The following is an 18,848-nucleotide window of genomic DNA, read 5'->3' as shown; positions in this document are numbered from 1 at the left end:
GCGCCTGAGGTTGTTGTTAGCGCCTTTTCAAAACAGCCCACATGCTTAAAGGCAATTGAATGGGCTGAAGTTTAAAATAGACGGTTCTACGGAGAGATAGTTGATTCTTGAGTTGCCAGGTTGTGAAATACTGACGCTTTGGGTCGGCCGCAGGACGCTGGCCAAGACAAAACATCAGAAGTATTAGTGGAAAATCGTACGTGAAGTTTCAGAAGTAAAAATACTCGATCAGGAGAAAAATGAGCCCATACACAAACTTTTTCCACATCTTCAGATTGTTGAGTTAAGTTGTATTTTATTTTTGTAGATGTAAATGTGGAGCGAGTTCTACTTCATGCAGTCAGGTACTTAGCCAAAGGGCTCCCAAACTAAATTTAGAGAGGCAGTGAGATGATTGATGGAGCAGGGGAAGGAGAAAATAAACTGCTCTGCGACGCAAGTAAAAAATAAAATCTTTAGGCTTCACTCCAATCTTTTGATTTCTGCGAGTATTTTGGCATCACACAGATAGTGATGTCAGGAAGTTTAGAGGGGAAAAAAAAAAAATCACTCTTTGGTCACTTATGGTGTACGCGGGGGACGTTGTTTGACGCGTTGGGCGCTTGACCGAGACACGACTACAAAGCTGCACCTAATTGGACAAACAGCCACCCTGAGCTGTCAGATCAGACCAACATGGCGGCTCATTGAGACTTTCTCACTACCAGAATGCATCGGAAGCGTAGAAATGAAAGATCCCGTGCCATTAACACGCTTAATACAGTTTGATCTACCAACTGAAGCACATTTGGCTTTATTTAAAACTTCCAGATAATGATAAAGAGGCAACAAATGATTTTTATTGACTTTCAGGACGGTCAACACGGAACAAATACGAGGAACCATTGAAGGAAAACGCAGCTGTGGTCAAGGAATGTAAACGCCTTTCTTCACATGCACAAAGCTGAGGAACATTTTCATTTTTGGAACACAAGAAAAACACCAAAACGTGATTTGAAATGTGGAATAAGTCAAGATTTGTCTCATCACCGGTCCTCATTTGCAATAAAAGGTGATTTCTTTGTCGTCCCTGCAGCTGGAGTACCCTTGTTTAAGATTTGCAGTGACAGAAGAGAATCAAAATAAGCTAAATCAAACATCTTAGTCTTAATGAGGAGCTACTGTTTAGATAACTCTGTGATCTGTGATTCCAAGTCGACTTTTGCTCTGCCGTCCGTGACATCACCTTCGGCATCCCTCTGATTGGGTCGCTGTCCTGCAAATAACATGCATCTGATCTGCTTAAGTTGCCAACACATTTTCGGAGATATGTGTGGCGAATGCAATTTTTCACGCAATCTGTGGCTGAACTGCCCAATTCGCACTCTAAAGCAACACACACACGCGCGCACGGTCGTATAGCAGCGCTCCAAAGATTAACAAAACTCTCCTGAACCGAGCTGACTACTGTTAGACGGGGGTAATCAATTTTGAGTTGCTCGCTCCTTGCTCTCATCACGGCCACCGGAGGGCTTTTTGCATCATTCTGTCTAGCATTCAGGATAATCCTCAGAGCAATCACACGCTAGGAGATGCAGCGAGCGTGCTGCAAAATCCAAGAAAGCAATAGGCTTACAGCGGAGAGAAGCTGTCCCCCTGCGGCTAAATGTCTTACTCCTAAACTCCAATGTGCTTAAAAAAAAAAAAAAAAAAAAAGGGGGTCTCTGTGAAGAAGAGGACCTCGAGCTGTAACACAGGGATAGGTGCACTTTGATAGAGATACACTGCGGAAGTGCGGTAATCCTGGGAGTAATGCAGCTTGTTGGGATTTTGCAATACAAGATGCTTTATGTTAACGGGAGACGTTCTTTTTTTCGGCTACGTGTGCGTGTGTGCGTGTGTGTGTTTGGACCGGTTGTTGTGCTCACCGCTCTGTTAGGTTCCTGATGTACTCCTCTGTGGAGTTGTCCTGCAGCAGATCCATCAGGAATCCGAAGGTCTGCTTCGAGGCTCTTACCGCCCTGCTGGCGACGGCCTCAATGTGGTCCGCCGCCTCCCTGTTACTACGAGGGAGGAAAAAAAAAACCAAAAAAAAAGACGTAGTGAAAGGAGAGAGTGAGTTTCAAAGAATAACAGACCATTACAACTGCCCGAGGAGAGGCGGAAATGGATTTCAGCATCGACGGCTTCCCCTCCACTGGCTCCGCAGTCAAGATTTCTCTAACTACCACATAATAGTGGCGCATAGACGGAGCAGCCGGGGGGGCATCGATTCACGGAGGCCTGACAACTATGTAAGTGACAAGCTCGAGGGAAGGAAGCGAGGGGAGATGCTGCACGGATTCAAACAGCGGTCGTTAATTATAATCGGCCAGATAAAAGTCTCGACTAACCTTTTCATCAGGACCTGCGAGTCGTTGACCATGATGTTCCATTTGTTCGGTCCTGACAGCACCTCAAAAGGAATGATCTGCGAAGGAGGCAGAAATTCAAAAAAGGATCGGTTCAGCTGTTCCAACCGTTGACGCAGGAAAGGAAATCATGTGAACTAAAGTCGGCTGAAAGTAGAGTTAGTTTTTTTTTCCACCTGGTGCTGTTTGCGTGACTCTGTTCTAACATCAAGCACAACTTCAGAAGTGTAATAACAGAGATGTTTGCTCTTGGTGAAACGGGCGTCACCACCATGGTGACTTGGTATGATTCCTGTGAACAGTTCCCAGTGAGAAACACAAGAGATCACGCAGAGACTATTTTTAACAAAGCAGTTCAGATGACTGGAAGAGGATCCATTATCACACGGAGCCACCGCTTCTAGTCCCTCCTGAGTCGCCAGCCAATAATAATAATAATAATTCTAAGAACTTTTCACGCAAAATATGGATATGGATTATGAAAATATATAGTGATAACAAGAAGTAAACATGTGAGGCATGTAAAGTCAATTTAAAAACAACATGCACATCGAGTAACTGGTGCTAAAAATGGGTTTGTGCTTTCTAGGGATTCTGGGATTTCCCAGACTGAATAAGTACCACACATATAAACACAAACTGCTTAGCTAGCTCAACATTTTAGTGACTACAGTTACTAGAGTAACCTTGATGAAACAGCTGATGAGGATGCAGGAGAGTTTCAGTGTGGTCAGAACACTTCCGAATGTGTTGCAGCAGCCAAAAAGTCAAAATGACTCGGACAAAGATCGATGGAATCGCTTCAGAATATATGCTAAATATTTATCTTAGAGAATATTCTGCTCCAATCTATATCGTTTAGCCTTGCAACATTTCCACTTTGCACAAGCGGGGGGTGTAAACCTGCATTAACCCCGATGCTCGAGCAGCAGTCTGCAACAGCACCATACATTATTTCCACTAGAGAAGGTTTAGATATAAAAACAGAATCAGAGGAGTCGATCCGAGCTTCGTCGAGTCCATTCTGTCGTTTTTTCGTCGTGTAATCCTGCGAACAAACCAGACGGCAGACAAACAGACGCGGGCGGAAACATAACCTCCTCAGCAGGATGAATGAGACTTAATTATTTAATCTGACTAATCGCTTCGTGTAAATATGTGGGAGAACTTCTGCAAATTCACGCCGTAAAGTTCAAGTTCTGAAATAGTTTTGATGAAGTGGATAATTATTCTTTAAATGTGACTTTAGCGGCTGACAGAAACAGCCGTACAGGAGGTCACAGTCTGTGTCGGCCCACTGCTGTTCGGGATTTAATTTAATGACTAAAAAAAACGTCTTTAAAACCTCCCTGCTTCTGATTTTCTCACAAAATGCTGGAGTGCAATTTGGAGTGATGAGCGAGGTGTGCTGTTCGGCTGATTGGGGACATTATAAGTGTCTCAGTTGACCAATCAGACTGCTTGGTCGTAGCTACTTATTGTATGATTCCTTGTATGTGTTTGTGTGATTGTCCGATAAAGCTAATTCAAGCAGAACAGGAAGAAAAGCTACAAACTGTCAAACGTGGACGCTTCAGACACAAGTTCAACCTGCAGCACAGGAGATCTCCAGAGTGACCATGTCAGTGGATTTTACCTTCCTGAGTTACCGTTAAATAATGTGTTTTTTTTAACATTATAAAGTCACAGTGAGCAGTGGCGTGCACATACTTTTTGAAGGGCAGGGCAAACAGAAGGGCACTTTAGCATGTTTTTTGGCTCCCAAGAGGGCACTTTAGCATGCATTTTGGCTCCCAAGAGGTCACTTTAGCACGTGTTTTGGCTCCCAAGAGGGCACTTTAGCATGTGTTTGGCTCCCAAGAGGTCACTCTAGCATGCGTTTTGGCTCCCAAGAGGGCACTTTAGCGCATGTTTTGGCTCCCAAGAGGGCACTTTAGCGTGTGTTTTGGCTCCCAAGAGGGCACTTTAGCGTGTGTTTTGGCTCCCAAGAGAGCACTTTAGCATGTGTTTGGCACCCAAGAGGTCACTCTAGCATGCGTTTTGGCTCCCAAGAGGGCACTTTAGCATGTTTTTTGGCTCCCAAGAAGGCACTTTAACGCATGTTTTGGCTCCCAAGAGGGCACTTTAGCGTGTGTTTTGGCTCCCAAGAGGGCACTTTAGCATGTGTTTTGGCTCCCAAGAGGGCAGATTATAATGTTTTAACCAGCCAAGGGGGCAGTTTAGTGTGTTTTGCCAACCAAAAGGGCACTTTGGCACACTTTTTTGGCTCCCAAGAGGGCACTTTAGCGCGCATTTTTTTTAACAATTGGGCCACGAGAAGGGGCGACTGCCCCCCCCCTTGTGCACATCACTGACAGTGAGGTTGACCTTTGTCCCTCTGGATAACACTTCATCATTTCATCCTATCAGACATTCGTGTGGAGTTTTTTTCATAATCTAGTCTCTGACTTTCTGTATAATGGACAAAAAAAATGTGAGTTCAAAGTGACCTTGAAAAGCTAAAAGGTCCTGGTCCTGCTTCAGAAATGGTGTGCAGGGGGGGATTGCTTTAATTTAGGAAATAATGAAACTCCTCTAATGAACCTCTTCTCTTAAGTACACGCTGCGCATCGGAAGAAAAACCCTCCCTCAAAATGAATCCCCTGAAGTCCCGTCCTGATAAATGTAATGCGTATACAGTCAAACGCAGAAACCGTTTCCCCGAGTGACATTTAATTTGAGGGAAATGCAAATAAAAAATGAGAAAACGGAATCAACAATTGACACTTTTTTTCTTTTTTTTCTTCTCAACTTTCATTTGGGGAGGCTGCTCTGCTTATTAATATGAAATTAAAGTGCTGCTGCTTCAGGCTTACCCGAGTGATAAGGCTCTGCGGAGGTACAGTCGGTGTGTGTGTGTGTGTGTGTGTGTGTGTGTCGGCGCTCGCACAGACACGCACACACAATCAGAAATAGAGAGCTATATATTGGCAAAACTACCTCTCTCATCTCCCCCGAACCTAAATAACACGGCAGCAGTATCCATAATAGATTCCTGCGAGCGCGGCGGAGAGACAGTGAAAAGCCTCGCGGTGGGTGAAGAACAAGTTGTTAATTTTAGCGTCCATCAAACAGTCTTTGGATTTTCCTTAGGAGGCATGAATTTGCCACTCAGGGAGGAGGTTGGTGGAGGTGGAGGTGGAGGTGTGTGTGTGTGGGGCTGCTGAGAAATATTGTTTTTGCTTTGGGGGGGATCTTTGTGGATCTATACAAGAGGAGCGCCAACCGAGTGAGGACATGAAATCAAGTGCTTTACATACTTGCTTTCAATGCAATGAAACACCTGTAAATATATGTGACATCAACATATTATTGAAGAGGTACGTTTGATCGGCCTACCATGGTGTCCAGGTCCAGCGTCGCCTGCTTCAGCTGCTCCTGAGACGCTCTCATCACGAGCGTCGTCTCTGCGAACGCTTGGCACGCAGCCCTGCTCTCACCATCCGTCCTCTCTTCCTCTGTCGTGCTGATGCTGCAGTTCAAAGCAGATGTAATGCCGTGCAGCTGGGCTGAGAGTCTGCCTGCAGAAGCTTCCAGCAAGGAAAATTGTTTTATGAAGGCCTCCCGTGCTTCTGGAAAGAACAAGAAAAAGCACAAAGCAAATAAAAAATAAATTAAAAAAAAGCACAGTAAATCCTTCGCGGATTATTTCGCTGTGAATATTATTTCTTGCAAGACTCGGCGGCAGGAATGCTGTGTGTATTCTGACACATTACTGTCATTTGCTGCGAGAATTCAGACTCTGATCCTCTCCTGTGTGTCTGTGTGCAGTCAGAAAAACAGAATCCGGACGTAACTCCGTCCTGACGTCAACACTTTTGCCACAGTTTCACTACGTTTTTACTCCGATGTTTCGAGTCCGTCTGTGCGGCCGAGCCTGGCTCGACGCAATTAGCAGCAAAAAGCGTCTGGAAGTTTGTGACTTCATTCACTACGCTCGTCTCTTTGTCTTTGTGCCTCATAAAACGAGAGATAACAAGAGCTTTGTGCGCCCCAGTGTGTGCTGTTTTTGCCACAGTGAGTGTGTCGCTCACATATACTTGTTAAATTATTATTGATCTATCAAATGTCATAAAGTGCATGGCTGAAAACTATAAGTGTGTGTGTATAAGTGTGTGTGTTGGTAGGAGGGGGGGGGTTGTTAGACAACTGTTATCGTGATTGCAACTATAATCATAATAAACCAGGGATTAGAGATGCACCGCCTGTCATATAAATAGGGATTAAGTTGGTCACACGGCGCCTTGTTCTATATTGTTATGATTTGTCTCCATTTGGCCTCTGCAGCTGAGCCTGTAAGCCCTCCCCCTCCCCCCCCCCTCAAAGATAATGAGGATATATCAGCATTGTGTTAAAGTAATTGGGAGAGGTTTGTATTGTTGCCCGCTTCCTGATTTAATCGCTTTGTTGTGCCGTATCTGTGAAGAGACGCGGAGCAGAGCAGCAGCCCATTTGCGAGAAAAAACGCCGGGGGCGGTTTCATGTCAGAATAGTCTAAACCATGCCTGCTGGTCTTGTATGTATTGATATGGCATGTTATCATCTCGCCTGCCAAAGTGTGACACAATAGCTACAATGGCGCACAAGCGGGGCGTCGCATTTCACAAAGCAGAAGGCTGCCAAGTGTCTCTCCCGCGTGACCGCGAAGGAAACATTAAAAAGACTGACAGGCCAAGTGGAATTATCTCGGCTCCTGGCTGCTGTTACCTTGGAAGGCCAGGAAATCCTCCAGAGCATTGGGTAGAGTATCCTCCCTCTGGTGCTCATGCTCATAAAGCCTGGCCATGTGATACTTCAGCAGGTGGTGCTGCTTCCCAAATCTACCTCGGCAATCAAAGTGAGCCAAGAGCTTCTCCAAATCCTGCAGGCGCGTCCTCAGCTTTTCTGCCTGTAATAGCACCGAGATTTATCACTGACGGCGTCAATGAGAATACAGATTTTAGCGAGAGCGAAGCAGAAGCACAAGAAAAAGAGAACCGCCGGGGTTGCAACAACAAACAGAACAGCAAAATATCTACCCGCCCAGATCTGTATTTATTCATTCAGACACGGGGATTGAGACAGGACTCTGATTCTTGGTGCACCGCAACATCAAAATGTAGTATTTCAACAAAAGCAATGAATAAATGAATATCAACAACAGGATAAGGATAAAATACGGTTTTCATATCTGCATCCGCTCGCGCCATTCTCCGCGTAGCATGTGGCAAAAGAAAAGCATTTCTGGCGATAACTAGATTACATTCCTCTAAGAAATGGAAGTCGCAGTCTCTGAGTGGAGCGAAGGTGCTGTGATTGGCACCAATTTCTTGACCGTGGAGGGTAAAGTGTTCAGGTTTATAAAAAAGGGCCCTGTAATCTCACTGTGATCATACATCATTTTTTTTCTTTTACCACATCAGGGAGCATGGACGGCAGGTCGCACATGTGTTACCGTCAGGTGTGTTCTCTGTAGCTGGCGAGTGTACGGCACCTGAGGCGCTAATGAGCCCACTTCCTTTGTGTAGTCGTTTTAAAACACCACGTATAACATATTCTTTATATAGGGAGTCATTCTCGCCTTTAAACGAGTGCCGCGTGTCTTTCTCATTATTTTATCCCGTGCTTTATTTCCCAGTTTCTTGATCATCGACCACACGTCTCCGTCTTTTACAGCCGCCCTCTCCTTCGTACTTGTTAGTCTTTCCCCCCCCCTTCCCTCTGTGCGAGCCGGAGGAAAATGTGAGCAGAAAGACGGAGAGTGGGAGAGGCAGAAAAGGGAGAGCTGGGGGAGACTGAGGATAGTGAGAGTAATTGCAGGTGTTCAGAGCAGACAAGGCTCGGGATGTTCACTGAATTGCTAACACCGTGGAAATCGCAGCATGCATTCACACCCGGTACAAGCCGGTCCGGAGAGAACACAGAGCCACTTTAGCTGGAACAAGAATATGTGCAGAGAAAAGACAGAACATGTCGGAGGTATCGGATTGGCCTCAGAAAGCCAGATCCAGGGGACGTGGCCACCTTAGCATGCAGACGTGGGCTGCAACAAATCTGAGGGGACAGAAAGAAGCAGCACAGGAGATCATTAGGGCAAATGTCTCTTTCTGTTTCACTGCACATCTACTGTTTACTTGCAATCTGCAAATACAAAGGGGCCATATGGCTGTCATGAGGGTCTACAAAGGCGAGATGTGCCGGGGAGGCAACTGTGCTATTTCCAGAACAAATTGCACCCCGGAATAGCAAGAGCCAAGGCACAATCGATGTTCAAAGAATTTATGTGAATATGTGCAGGAAACACACGGCAACAGATAGTAAAAGATGCAAAGGTAGTGCTTTTAGTCAGACGCTGACACACAACTGAAATGTAGTATTTTGTAAAACGCTGCATTTTGCTCTGGTTACATCTCAGAGGGAGCCGTGCTTTCTAACCAGAGTCAAGGTTGACTGTGTCTTTGTATACCAAGGCTTAAAAGACAGCTTAAAGATACAATAGTGCTGATTAATTGTCTAGTAAAAAAAAATCATCAAACATTCAGTCGTTGTGTACCATCCAAATGTTGGCACAGATTTCCCTTTTGGTGCTTGACGATATTGTTCTTGAACAGTGGCGTGCACAGACTTTTTGAAGGGCAGGGGCGAAAATACAGCGTGTTCTCGCCACTGAAAAGGGCACTTTAGCACGCGTTTTGGCTCCCAAGAGGGCAGTTTATCATGTTTTGCCAACCAAGAGGGCACTTTAGCGTGCGTTTTGGCTCCCAAGAGGGCACTTTAGCGTGCGTTTTGGCTCCCAAGAGGGCACTTTAGCGCGTTTTGGCTCCCAAGAGGGCACTTTAGCGTGTGTTTTGGCTCCCAAGAGGCTACTTTAGCATGTGTTTTGGCTCCCAAGACGGCACTTTAGCATGTATTTTGGCTCCCAAGAGGGCAGTTTATAATGTTTTAACCAGCCAAGGGGGCAGTTTAGTGTGTTTTGCCAACCAAGAGGGCACTTTGGCACACTTTTTTGGCTTTTTTGCGCGTTTTTCAATAATTGGGCCACGAGGGGAGGCGACCGCCCCCTCTGCCCCCCCCCCCCCCCCCGTGCACATCACTGTTCTTGAAACTTGCAAGCTAACAAAGCTTTAAACTGAACTCAACAAGATGCCCGTTTTACTCCAGTACAATATAGCTATAACGTGTGCACAAAATACTAATTTGTGGCCATGAAGTAGGTATAATGTGCACACGAAATACTAATTAATAATATTAGTATCATTCCTGGACAGCTGGGTAAGCAAATCGAGCGCACCTTCTTTAGAAACTGCAGTAGCCTACATGATGTCCTTAAGTTGAGAGTCTTTTCTTATTCTGTAAGGAACTCATACACTCATTTGTGTGTGCAGGAGCAGCTGCACACACAAATGAGGATGAGGTTAAAAAGTTTGTAAGTCAGGTGAGACGTCAGCAGCAATGGCTACCCGTTGTAACAAAGTATCAAACATAGGCCTCATTAAATAACAACAAGTTATTGACTAGAAAAGAATAAGAAAAGACACTCACCTTAACTCACCTTAAAGGGACAGTGTGTAACGATTTAAGTAATTTATTAACTCAAATCAACGTCTTCGTTCATAAGTAAGTCCTCATTGGTGAACAATTACCTCTGCCAACAATCTGACTTATCCTCCTGAGCGAAGAATTACCTATCTGAATATACATAGCATGGGCAAGCTCTATGGAGGCCGCCATGTCTTCCCAGTTTTAAAAAAAACTACGGACTGCCGAGAGGGACACAAAGCATTGCGTGGTACTACGTAGTAAGGCTAAACGCGTTTTCGCTCAGAGCTAGCTTGACTGTGGAACTGAGAGGGAGCTCAGCAAAAGCGCTCCTCACTAACAATAACAACAACTAACTACATTTTTACCTCATTAATTGAATCAGTAGAAATACTCGACGCTGTTGGGAAAGAGTCCATATTTTGAAAATGAGTTTCTTGTGCGTCAGGGCCACCGTAGCTTCCGGAACGTCCCCAACGTCTTCAGAACGGGAGGGGTGAGCAAAGGAGTGTTGCAGTGTAGAACCTCACAGCTAGATGGCGCTAAATACTTGATATATTACACACTGTCCCTTTAAGGACATCACGTAGGCTACTGCAGTTTCTAAAGAAGGTGCGCTCGATTTGCTTACCCAGCTGTCCAGGAATGATATAAATATTATTAATTAGCATTTTGTGGCCATGATTTGGTATTTTGTGCACACATTGTAGCTTTATTGTGGCCACAATGACATTTTTTTTTTGTCATGTCATGTCTGGGGCTCTGTACATAGCCGTCCATGGTGGATGCGCTCGCTGGTGTATACTACGTTTATTGGCTTTATTCTTGAGCCCATTGGGGTTTACTCGACATTAGATACATAAGATGTGTAGGTGTGGAGACTTTAAAGTTGTTTAAAAGTGCCTATTAACTTCAGTGATCTAATAAGTAATGTAATTAATTATTTTATGATGTCAGTAATGTTGTGACTTTCTTCTGTTTAAGTAACTTTCCCACTGCTGTCTGTATCTGCTAGATGTGTAACAGGCAGTAGTTATGATGATGTGATATTTCGGTGCTGTGTTAACAGTAATTGCAGGTTTGAAGGCTCAATAAGCAGAATTTTAAAACTCCCTCCACAGACATCAGTCACAAACAAACACACACTCACCTGCTTCTTAACAAGGCCATAGCAAACGGGGCACTCCTCGCACTGGTGCGTCGCTCTGTTGTGGAAATAGTTCAACTCACATTTGTCACACTTATAACCCACAAAGCCCTGGCGACAGTGGCAGGTCCCGTTGCCGTGACACTGCATGGAAATGGAGCCCATTGGGTCGCAGTTACAGGCTGGAGGACGACACAGGGACAGAGATGGATGGGAGGGCGAGAAGACGGGAGGGGGGAGCGGCAGAGGTAAACATGGAGGAGTCAGAAATGCCTTCATGTGTGATCTGTGTTAGATGCATGAGAGGATCAGAGGGTAGAGCACTTGCGATGCCTGAAGTAAAGTCCTGTACCTCTGCAACCTCGTGACGAGAATCCAAAGAAGCCCGCACGACAAGAATCACACAGTCTCCCCTCCACTCCCGCACGACACACACACTGCCCCGTGATTGGATGACACGCGACGGATGACGAGCCAATTGGATTACACTTGCACCTGAGGAAGGAAGGAAGGAAGGAAGGAAGGCAGGGGGAGAAAAAAAAAATATCCCAGTAATAGATTCAGTTTGTAAGCTGAGTTATTAAATCTATTCAACAAATCCACCCGGGCGATCTTTAATACCTCTCACAGCCTACACCTGGTTGGAGGTTGAAGAAGCCGACTTCACAATAACTGCAATCCCGTCCCGTCACGTGACCGAGGCACCGACAGTCTCCCGTCTGCGGGTGGCATTCGTTTACATGCCCGGAGGTTCCGGCAGGATTGCAGCTGCAGGCTGGACGAAACAAACAAATACAACTTCATTACTAAAGCAATCATATTACATTTGCTGGAATCATGGCAATGCATCATGTTAGCGTGGGTGGAGGGGGGGAAGACTTGTGATTGATTTTGATCCCAGAGCGCTTGAGGGAGAAACAGAAAAGAAATGACCGACAGCACCGGGGAGACTCATGGATCTATTTCTGACGTTCTGTACAGAAGTTCGACCCGCGGCTTAAAGAGGGGGAAGACATCACAGCTGTTTCTCTTTGTGTCTCTGTCTGTCCGTCGTTTCTTAATTCTCTCAAACCAAAGACTCCTTTTTAGCTCTTCTTCTTTAGAGAGGGGGGATCTTTTTCTGACTCGCAGCCATTTGTTCGCCTCCATTTTCAGCTTTCACCTCTCACGACTCAAGAGTGCTTCACTTGTCTAAGAGGAGCTCCGGAGCTGATTAGTCGAGACCATTTCAATGAACTATTTTCCGCGATCCTTTAAAAGCAGAACCCAAGGCCATCGAGTCCTTTGTTCTCAATGTCGCTCAGGCTATTACTCGACTCTATCCTGTGGAAAAAAAAACAGCAATCTGGAGTCTTAACGGGCGATGTGAAGGAATGTCAAGCATCTCTTGAGTGAGGATTTGTAAAGATCTCCTCCAAAAATGCTGAAGATATAAAAATACTCTCGCTTTGAGTAGCAGTTTGTGTCTGATATGGCTTTTCCACAAAAGCACAGTCACCATTTATTTAATTCTGAAAACTATCACTCCTTCTCCCTCATTATAAAATCTTGATCTATGATCTGTCGCTGAAAAGTCCGAACTCAGACAGAGGACAGAATTTTGAGAAAATCGGCAAAAGAAATTGCAAACGATGATGATGTAACTGAAAGAGGTACATGTTGTTTTTGTTGGTTTCATGTATTAAAAGAAGACAATTTGATCCGATTTCTCTGGAAAGATGAGGAGAACGTTTTACTCTGACGCTATTTTCCATCTCTACAGCAGAGTAAGAGTTTCAGTCGCAGCGAAACAGCTGATCGCTCGCACGAGTTTAATGTTTTCTACATGAATGCCCGTTGGCGACCTCTAGTGGCCGCAGTTATTATTACGGCTGCAAAGGAGGAAGTCAGGGAGAAAGTAGTATGCTTGGGGAACAGGGCAGGGTTGATGATCAAGTCAGACAACCTCATGACTTTCCTCCAGGAGACTGCTGTTATCATTTTCACCCCGTAACACAGAGAATATATGTCGCGAATATGACAAAATCAAGTTTACAGGTAACGTCGGTACATTTGTGGCTGAATTTACAAAGGTGACGTGGTTATTTTAACCCAAAAATGATGTTTTCCTAACCTTAACCACGTAGTTTTCTTACAGTGAGATGTGTCATCATGGCAATCAGCCCGTTCGGTTTTTTAGGTATGACGACGTGTTGCAAAATCTGCATATAAATATGTGTACGATGGAAACACGGCTAATGTAAACAACAGAAGTTTAGTGTTTAACTCAGACGGGGCGTGAGAACGTGTGAGAACAGTCCTCTCGTGTCGAACTCTGCACAGCGAGGATCACACATCCAGGTGAGGTGACGGAAAGCAAAACACATTTTAGTGAGTGGGGTCGTACGAGGCGATCATCCGTAGTTAGTTTACTACGTGCCCTAGATGGCGGCCGGCACGCCCTCAGCGCGGAGACGGTGCAGTCACACGCTGTGGACAGGGGCCACCTTCAAAATCAATATTAGTTTAAGCGTATGCTGTATTTAGAATATTTCCCATGCTTCACCTCGCTATTAGACAGCAGCTTTTCCAACAGGGAGCAGTTTTATTGCTCTCCTCAGACTCCCTCTGACAAAAACAGACATATTAATCTGCAGAACACGGGAGCTGCTCACCCACCACTGCCTCGAGTCGACTTTGTGTTCATGTTTGTTTGTGTTATCGTGAGCGTCGGTGAACACTTTAGTTTAACCATGTGGAGAAGCTGGAAGTCTGGATAAATACCCGAACTATCCCTTTGACCTTGTCGTACATGAATACATTTCCTCTGAATAAATCATAAACATGATAAACCAATTGACCCCTCCCTCCGTCGCAGTGACTCACCCCTGCACTTCTGGACAGCTGTCTGGTTCAGGGCGTCCCCGTAGAACCCCCTCCGGCAGCGTTGGCACTGGTCGCCCTCTGTGTGTCCCAGGCATTTCAGACATCGCCCGGTTACGTGGTCGCATATTCCCACGGCGTTGAAGTCCACGTTGCCGTTGCAGTCGCATCTCGCACACGGCCGAGCCGCCCCTGATTGTCCCAGGGGATCGCCATAGTAACCGTCTTCACACATCTGACAGCGCATCCCTGCGCAGAGGGTGAAAGGTGAAAGGAGTGGGCGGGAGTTAGTTGGACGACTGAGCGGGAAGACTGTCGGGAGGTCGTCCACGTGCCCCCCCCGCGGAGTCTGCTGTAACTGAATTAGAAGCTCTGACGCGTCTGAATCACAGGTGGCATCGTAGAAAAGGACAAATCCTCGGTCTTATCAGCATCAATCAGTCTTGTGGAAGTGTTGCATCATTTCATCCTTCACATAAAGCCTGTTATTTTACTGTGTGGTGCCATAGAGAAAAAAGAAAAAGAAAGAAAGAGAAAGGATGCTGCATCGCTGGTGGTCATCTCACCTGTCCGTCCTGCAGGGCAGTTGGTACAGACCACCTGTCCTGTCTCCGCAATTTGAGAACAGCTGGTGCGGTCCGGGCAAGGGCAAGGCTGACAATCACCAGGAGTGCCAATCAGAGCGTTGCCATAGTAACCGTCCAGGCAGTGCTCGCAGGTCATCCCCGTGGTGAAGTCTGAGCACTCACACACACCTGAAACAGAGAGAAGGATAGAGAGGGAGAGAGAGAGGAGTGTAACAATTACGCGCCCCTGCTGCACAGACCAACACCTGCTCGTATTTGACATTGTTTTTTTTTTTTTTTTTTTTCTTCACGCTTTTGGTTCTGACACACATGGACCACAGAGGGCGGCGTTTCCCCCCCGTCGCCAGCAGAGTGCGCTGTGTCTCTGACCATCGCTGCAGCCACTCCATATACTAACACTCACAATCCACAGCCCAATCCAGTAAGAAAAAAAAGGAAAAAAGAAAAGAAAGAAAACATTCCCCACAGCCCACCGTGGAGAGCAGAAGACAACTAAATTCACCCCGAGCATAATTGCTTTGGGAAATATAAGAGCCAAATGCAGTCCGAAAGACCTTCAAGAAGTAAAGCAATTCCCTCCACCAAGTGGGAGAGATTACCAATTCTATGATGTCCTAAAAACAAACTGTTGTTTTTCGGAAAAAGCCTCAGAAAAAAACAACAGCTCACAGCCCCAGCGCCACTTTGAACGCCTCGTTCACCTGAACATGTGTTAGGTATAAATATACACCAGATCTCCGATGAATTCTCGGATAGATTTTCAGTCCTCATTATGCCACATTTCAGTAGCAGTCGTGATGGATACAGAAAAGAAAAAAAAAAAAACCCACACAAGTGAAGAAGATGACACAGTTCAGAGTAAAGCAGCGGCAGTGAGGCTCGCTGCAGCTCAGTGACCTGCAGTGGATCTTAACGTCACACACACTGAGATGACACGACGCACACACACACACACACCCTCAGAGCCTCGTGTGCACTCGCCGAGTTTGTGCAACGGCAACTTCTGAAACGAAACAGCATGAATTTGACATAACACAATGTGGCATTCTAATTTAATAACCGACTGACCAAAAGCTTGCAAAGTAATAAGTGTTAACAGTCTCGGAAGAAAACCGCAAAGTGGAACAAAAAAAAAGGAAAAAAAAAAGCAACTGCCGACGAGATGCTTACAAAGTTAAATGCATCATAAGATCATAATGCGCAGGCTGTTAATTAAATTTCAATCATCGCTCATGCATTTCAGGCTGTAACACAATAATAGCTGCCGTGTGCAACTGCAGAGGAAGACGTTTAGCATTCCCGCCGCACAGCATGACGTCGGGCTCTTAGTATTCGCCGGGCGCTCTGGATATCAGAGGAGTCGCAACAATTCGGGGTCGTTTTTTTGGGAGAAAAAATGTCGGCTCCAGCAAAGATAAAAAGGGGGGTTGATGACAATAATTGCGCTGATTTTCTAGCGAAACACCAATAAGATCGCGTCGCTTTGCAAATAATCCACAGACGTGTGACTTTTGCAGAGGTCTCATTAAAATTTCCCCAGCGCTCCCTCGTAGCCTGCGGTGTGATTCGCTGAGGAGCTCTCCTGTGCATTTTTTAAAAACCAGCTCGCACCGCTGAATATCGGAGCAAAGAAATTCTCGCCTGTAGTTATCGGGGTCGCTGCAACCGATGTCCCCCTGCCACTAAATAAAGCCCTGTTAACTTCGGCCCCTGCGAGTCAAGCATGTGAGATAACGGCCGCAGAGCTAAATTGATCACACGGCCATTAGGGGGAACGGTTATCCCGTTGCCTGATGAAGTGTGGACTTCTGGGTAAAAATCATTAGTTCTTCGGCGAGGTGAGGTGAATAATACATGACTTCCAAGCGCGTAATGCCAGTCATTTAGAAAGAGTATTTAGTAATTATGATTGTCCCAAGCATAAAGAAGTGAATCCTTCTTGAATTTCACAAGGCATTACAATGACACTGACGGCGTGCCGTGTCAATCCCCAATGAGCCGTGGTGAATTTAATGGCAGCAGAAATGTGCTGACTTTACTGGGTGTGAAGATGACTGAGCGTGATATGAGGCCGCAGCGCCACCGAGGGCCTCCTCGACACTATTATCATTCCATCGGCTCCTCCGGAAAGGCTAACACCGTGCATCACAAACTGCTGCCGACTGACTGACTGGCTGACTGGCAGGGCCCGCCGCTCGTCACGTGACGCCCCTCGACGTCATTAGCGCCCAACATCCCGGCAGAACAATTTTCTATCAATGAATCAATGAGCGCTCATTCAGCTGTAATGAATTGGGATTTCTGTGAAGCTCCCTCGTGGAGCTGCACACTTTGTATCCTTTCACAAATCCGCACAATCCCGCCATTCTGCTGTCGCCCTCTCGTACTCCCTCCCCCCTTTCAGCGGTGGAGCGCTGCTCTTTAGCGCTCGCGCTTCCCCCGCCTGAACTCTGCTCGTCTGCTCTGTGATGGCAAAGTAATATTTTTGTATGGGAAACAAGCAGCGTGGAGGTTTTTTCTTTTTGAAGAGGCGCCCTCCATCACATCCACATCATCCTCTCCAAAGAGCTCCTTTCTACCTGCGCCTCACCGCCCCACTCTGCTGCCGCTCTCCACAGAACTACGCACACACATCCCGGACTAATGCACTTCATTAAGGAAGCTACTCGTGGAGGACAGGAATTCATTGGAATACATCACTGTGCGATAGCCGCACAAACGGATGAAAAAAGGCCGGTGGCTCCGTTTCTTTCACTCATTTGTGTTTGTGCTTTATTCAGTGTTCCTCTCAAACAAAGTGCGACGAGTAGCTCCTCCAGAGATAGCGCGGTTATCGTTTGTTTGCAGTGGCTCGTAATAGCTTCAACACCAGATGGAGACAGCAAAAGTGCGAGGGACGGAGCCAAGAAGAGATGGATTTAAAATGAGCATGTTTTTGTTTAGCAGAGGATCAGACTGTTATTACATTCCTGCCCCTCGACATCTGATTTATTTACTGACCAAACTGGGTTCCTGGAGATCAATGCATGTCATTATAGCCACCATCTTGGGAGGTCTGTCTGATGAGGAAGGGCAACACGTGGGGTCTCTGGTGACATGCGAGCCCGGAATTACAAGTAAAACAAGCCGCGTGAGCTCGAAGCAACACGTGGCAGCGTGAACGATGTGACTGCTCAGGCTACTTTTAGGCTCTTCCGTCCCAGTTTAAGAAGCGCGATAATAATTCTCGCTAAAACTAGGGTTTCTTTCCTGCACAACACGGATGTGATGTCACACACACAAGCTTTTCAAGACCTCCGCATTTTCCAGGAGTCTTGTCTACTCAGCCCAAGGGAACTTTGAAAAGCTTCGGGGCCGAGGAAATCTATTTACGAATGCATGCGAACACCCTGTTTTAATGAAGGAGGGACGGAAACAAAAACAGAAAGCGAGACACACACACACACACAGAAAAATCTTGTCTGCAGCTTCTGAGGCCTTGAGGGTAGAGGAGTTGGGGTAAATCTGCTGCAGGACTGTTTGATGGTGATGCTGCTCTCTAATTTAACACACATATGCTCGCCAGCGCCCGGCGCTGCAGATGTGGCTCGTCAGCGAGGTCTGAGCGAGGAGTGGACTGCTGCAGAGGAGAGAGGGAGGATGTTTAGGGAAAAGGAGGAGGGACTGTATATCCTGTCAACCCCCATACATAATGTGCACAATACGGATGACTGGGGAAATATGTTTTGTCACACTGTGACTGTGGAAAATAAATGCATCAATTCTTGTTTTGTGTACAGAGGCTGTCAGCCAAATTGCTGTGGCCAAGGCCTTCGGGTAGAAGGGATGGGAACTCCGACGGCAGTGGTTGTAACTCATGCTGTCGGTCACCTACAGTAGTGTGCTGCAGAGGAGTAGGACAATTTGACTCTGATCAAAGCACGTTAAACAGCTCGTGAAACTGATGCGATAAGCCTCTAAATAATTGTTTGGGTGTCTCGCATCTTTGTTCCGTTGATCTAACAACAGGAGCGAGACCTTCTCCCGGCACTTGTGTCCCGTTACGTCAAACTGCGTACATTTGTTTTGTGTCTGCAACTACGTAACTGTGCTGACAGGACTCCCTTGATAAAAACAGTTTCAATTTCAGTTCTTTTTAGCAGTGCTAGCTGATGGCCGGCCGGTGTCAGTCAACCATTTTGCTCCTGAAAAAAGGTATTCGTTGGACTGCATGAATTTTTCTCACGGACATTCATGGTCCCCAGATGATTACTTCCTCTTCAAAGTCAAATGTTCTTGACTTTTCATCTAAAAACACCGGCAGGT

The 18,848-nt window shown here is 46.1% G+C and overlaps 1 protein-coding gene across 1 annotated transcript in view; it reads right to left on the bottom strand.

The window, feature by feature from the left end:
• The window catches only part of lamc3 (laminin, gamma 3), a 124,892-nt gene that overhangs the window by 8,182 nt on the left and 97,862 nt on the right, over nt 1-18,848 (bottom strand). The window contains exons 13-21 of the mRNA XM_030436552.1: nt 14,523-14,711; nt 13,960-14,205; nt 11,716-11,869; nt 11,447-11,589; nt 11,098-11,276; nt 7,137-7,317; nt 5,769-6,001; nt 2,373-2,449; nt 1,908-2,042 (exon numbers count right to left, since the gene is read on the bottom strand). Coding sequence (XP_030292412.1) covers nt 1,908-2,042; nt 2,373-2,449; nt 5,769-6,001; nt 7,137-7,317; nt 11,098-11,276; nt 11,447-11,589; nt 11,716-11,869; nt 13,960-14,205; nt 14,523-14,711 — 1,537 coding nt within the window. The remainder of the gene's footprint in view (nt 1-1,907; nt 2,043-2,372; nt 2,450-5,768; nt 6,002-7,136; nt 7,318-11,097; nt 11,277-11,446; nt 11,590-11,715; nt 11,870-13,959; nt 14,206-14,522; nt 14,712-18,848) is intronic.

The sequence above is a fragment of the Sparus aurata genome, chromosome 12, assembly GCF_900880675.1.
Source record: "Sparus aurata chromosome 12, fSpaAur1.1, whole genome shotgun sequence".
Taxonomy (NCBI): Eukaryota; Metazoa; Chordata; class Actinopteri; order Spariformes; family Sparidae; genus Sparus; species Sparus aurata.
This window is presented reverse-complemented; position numbering and strand designations above follow the sequence as displayed.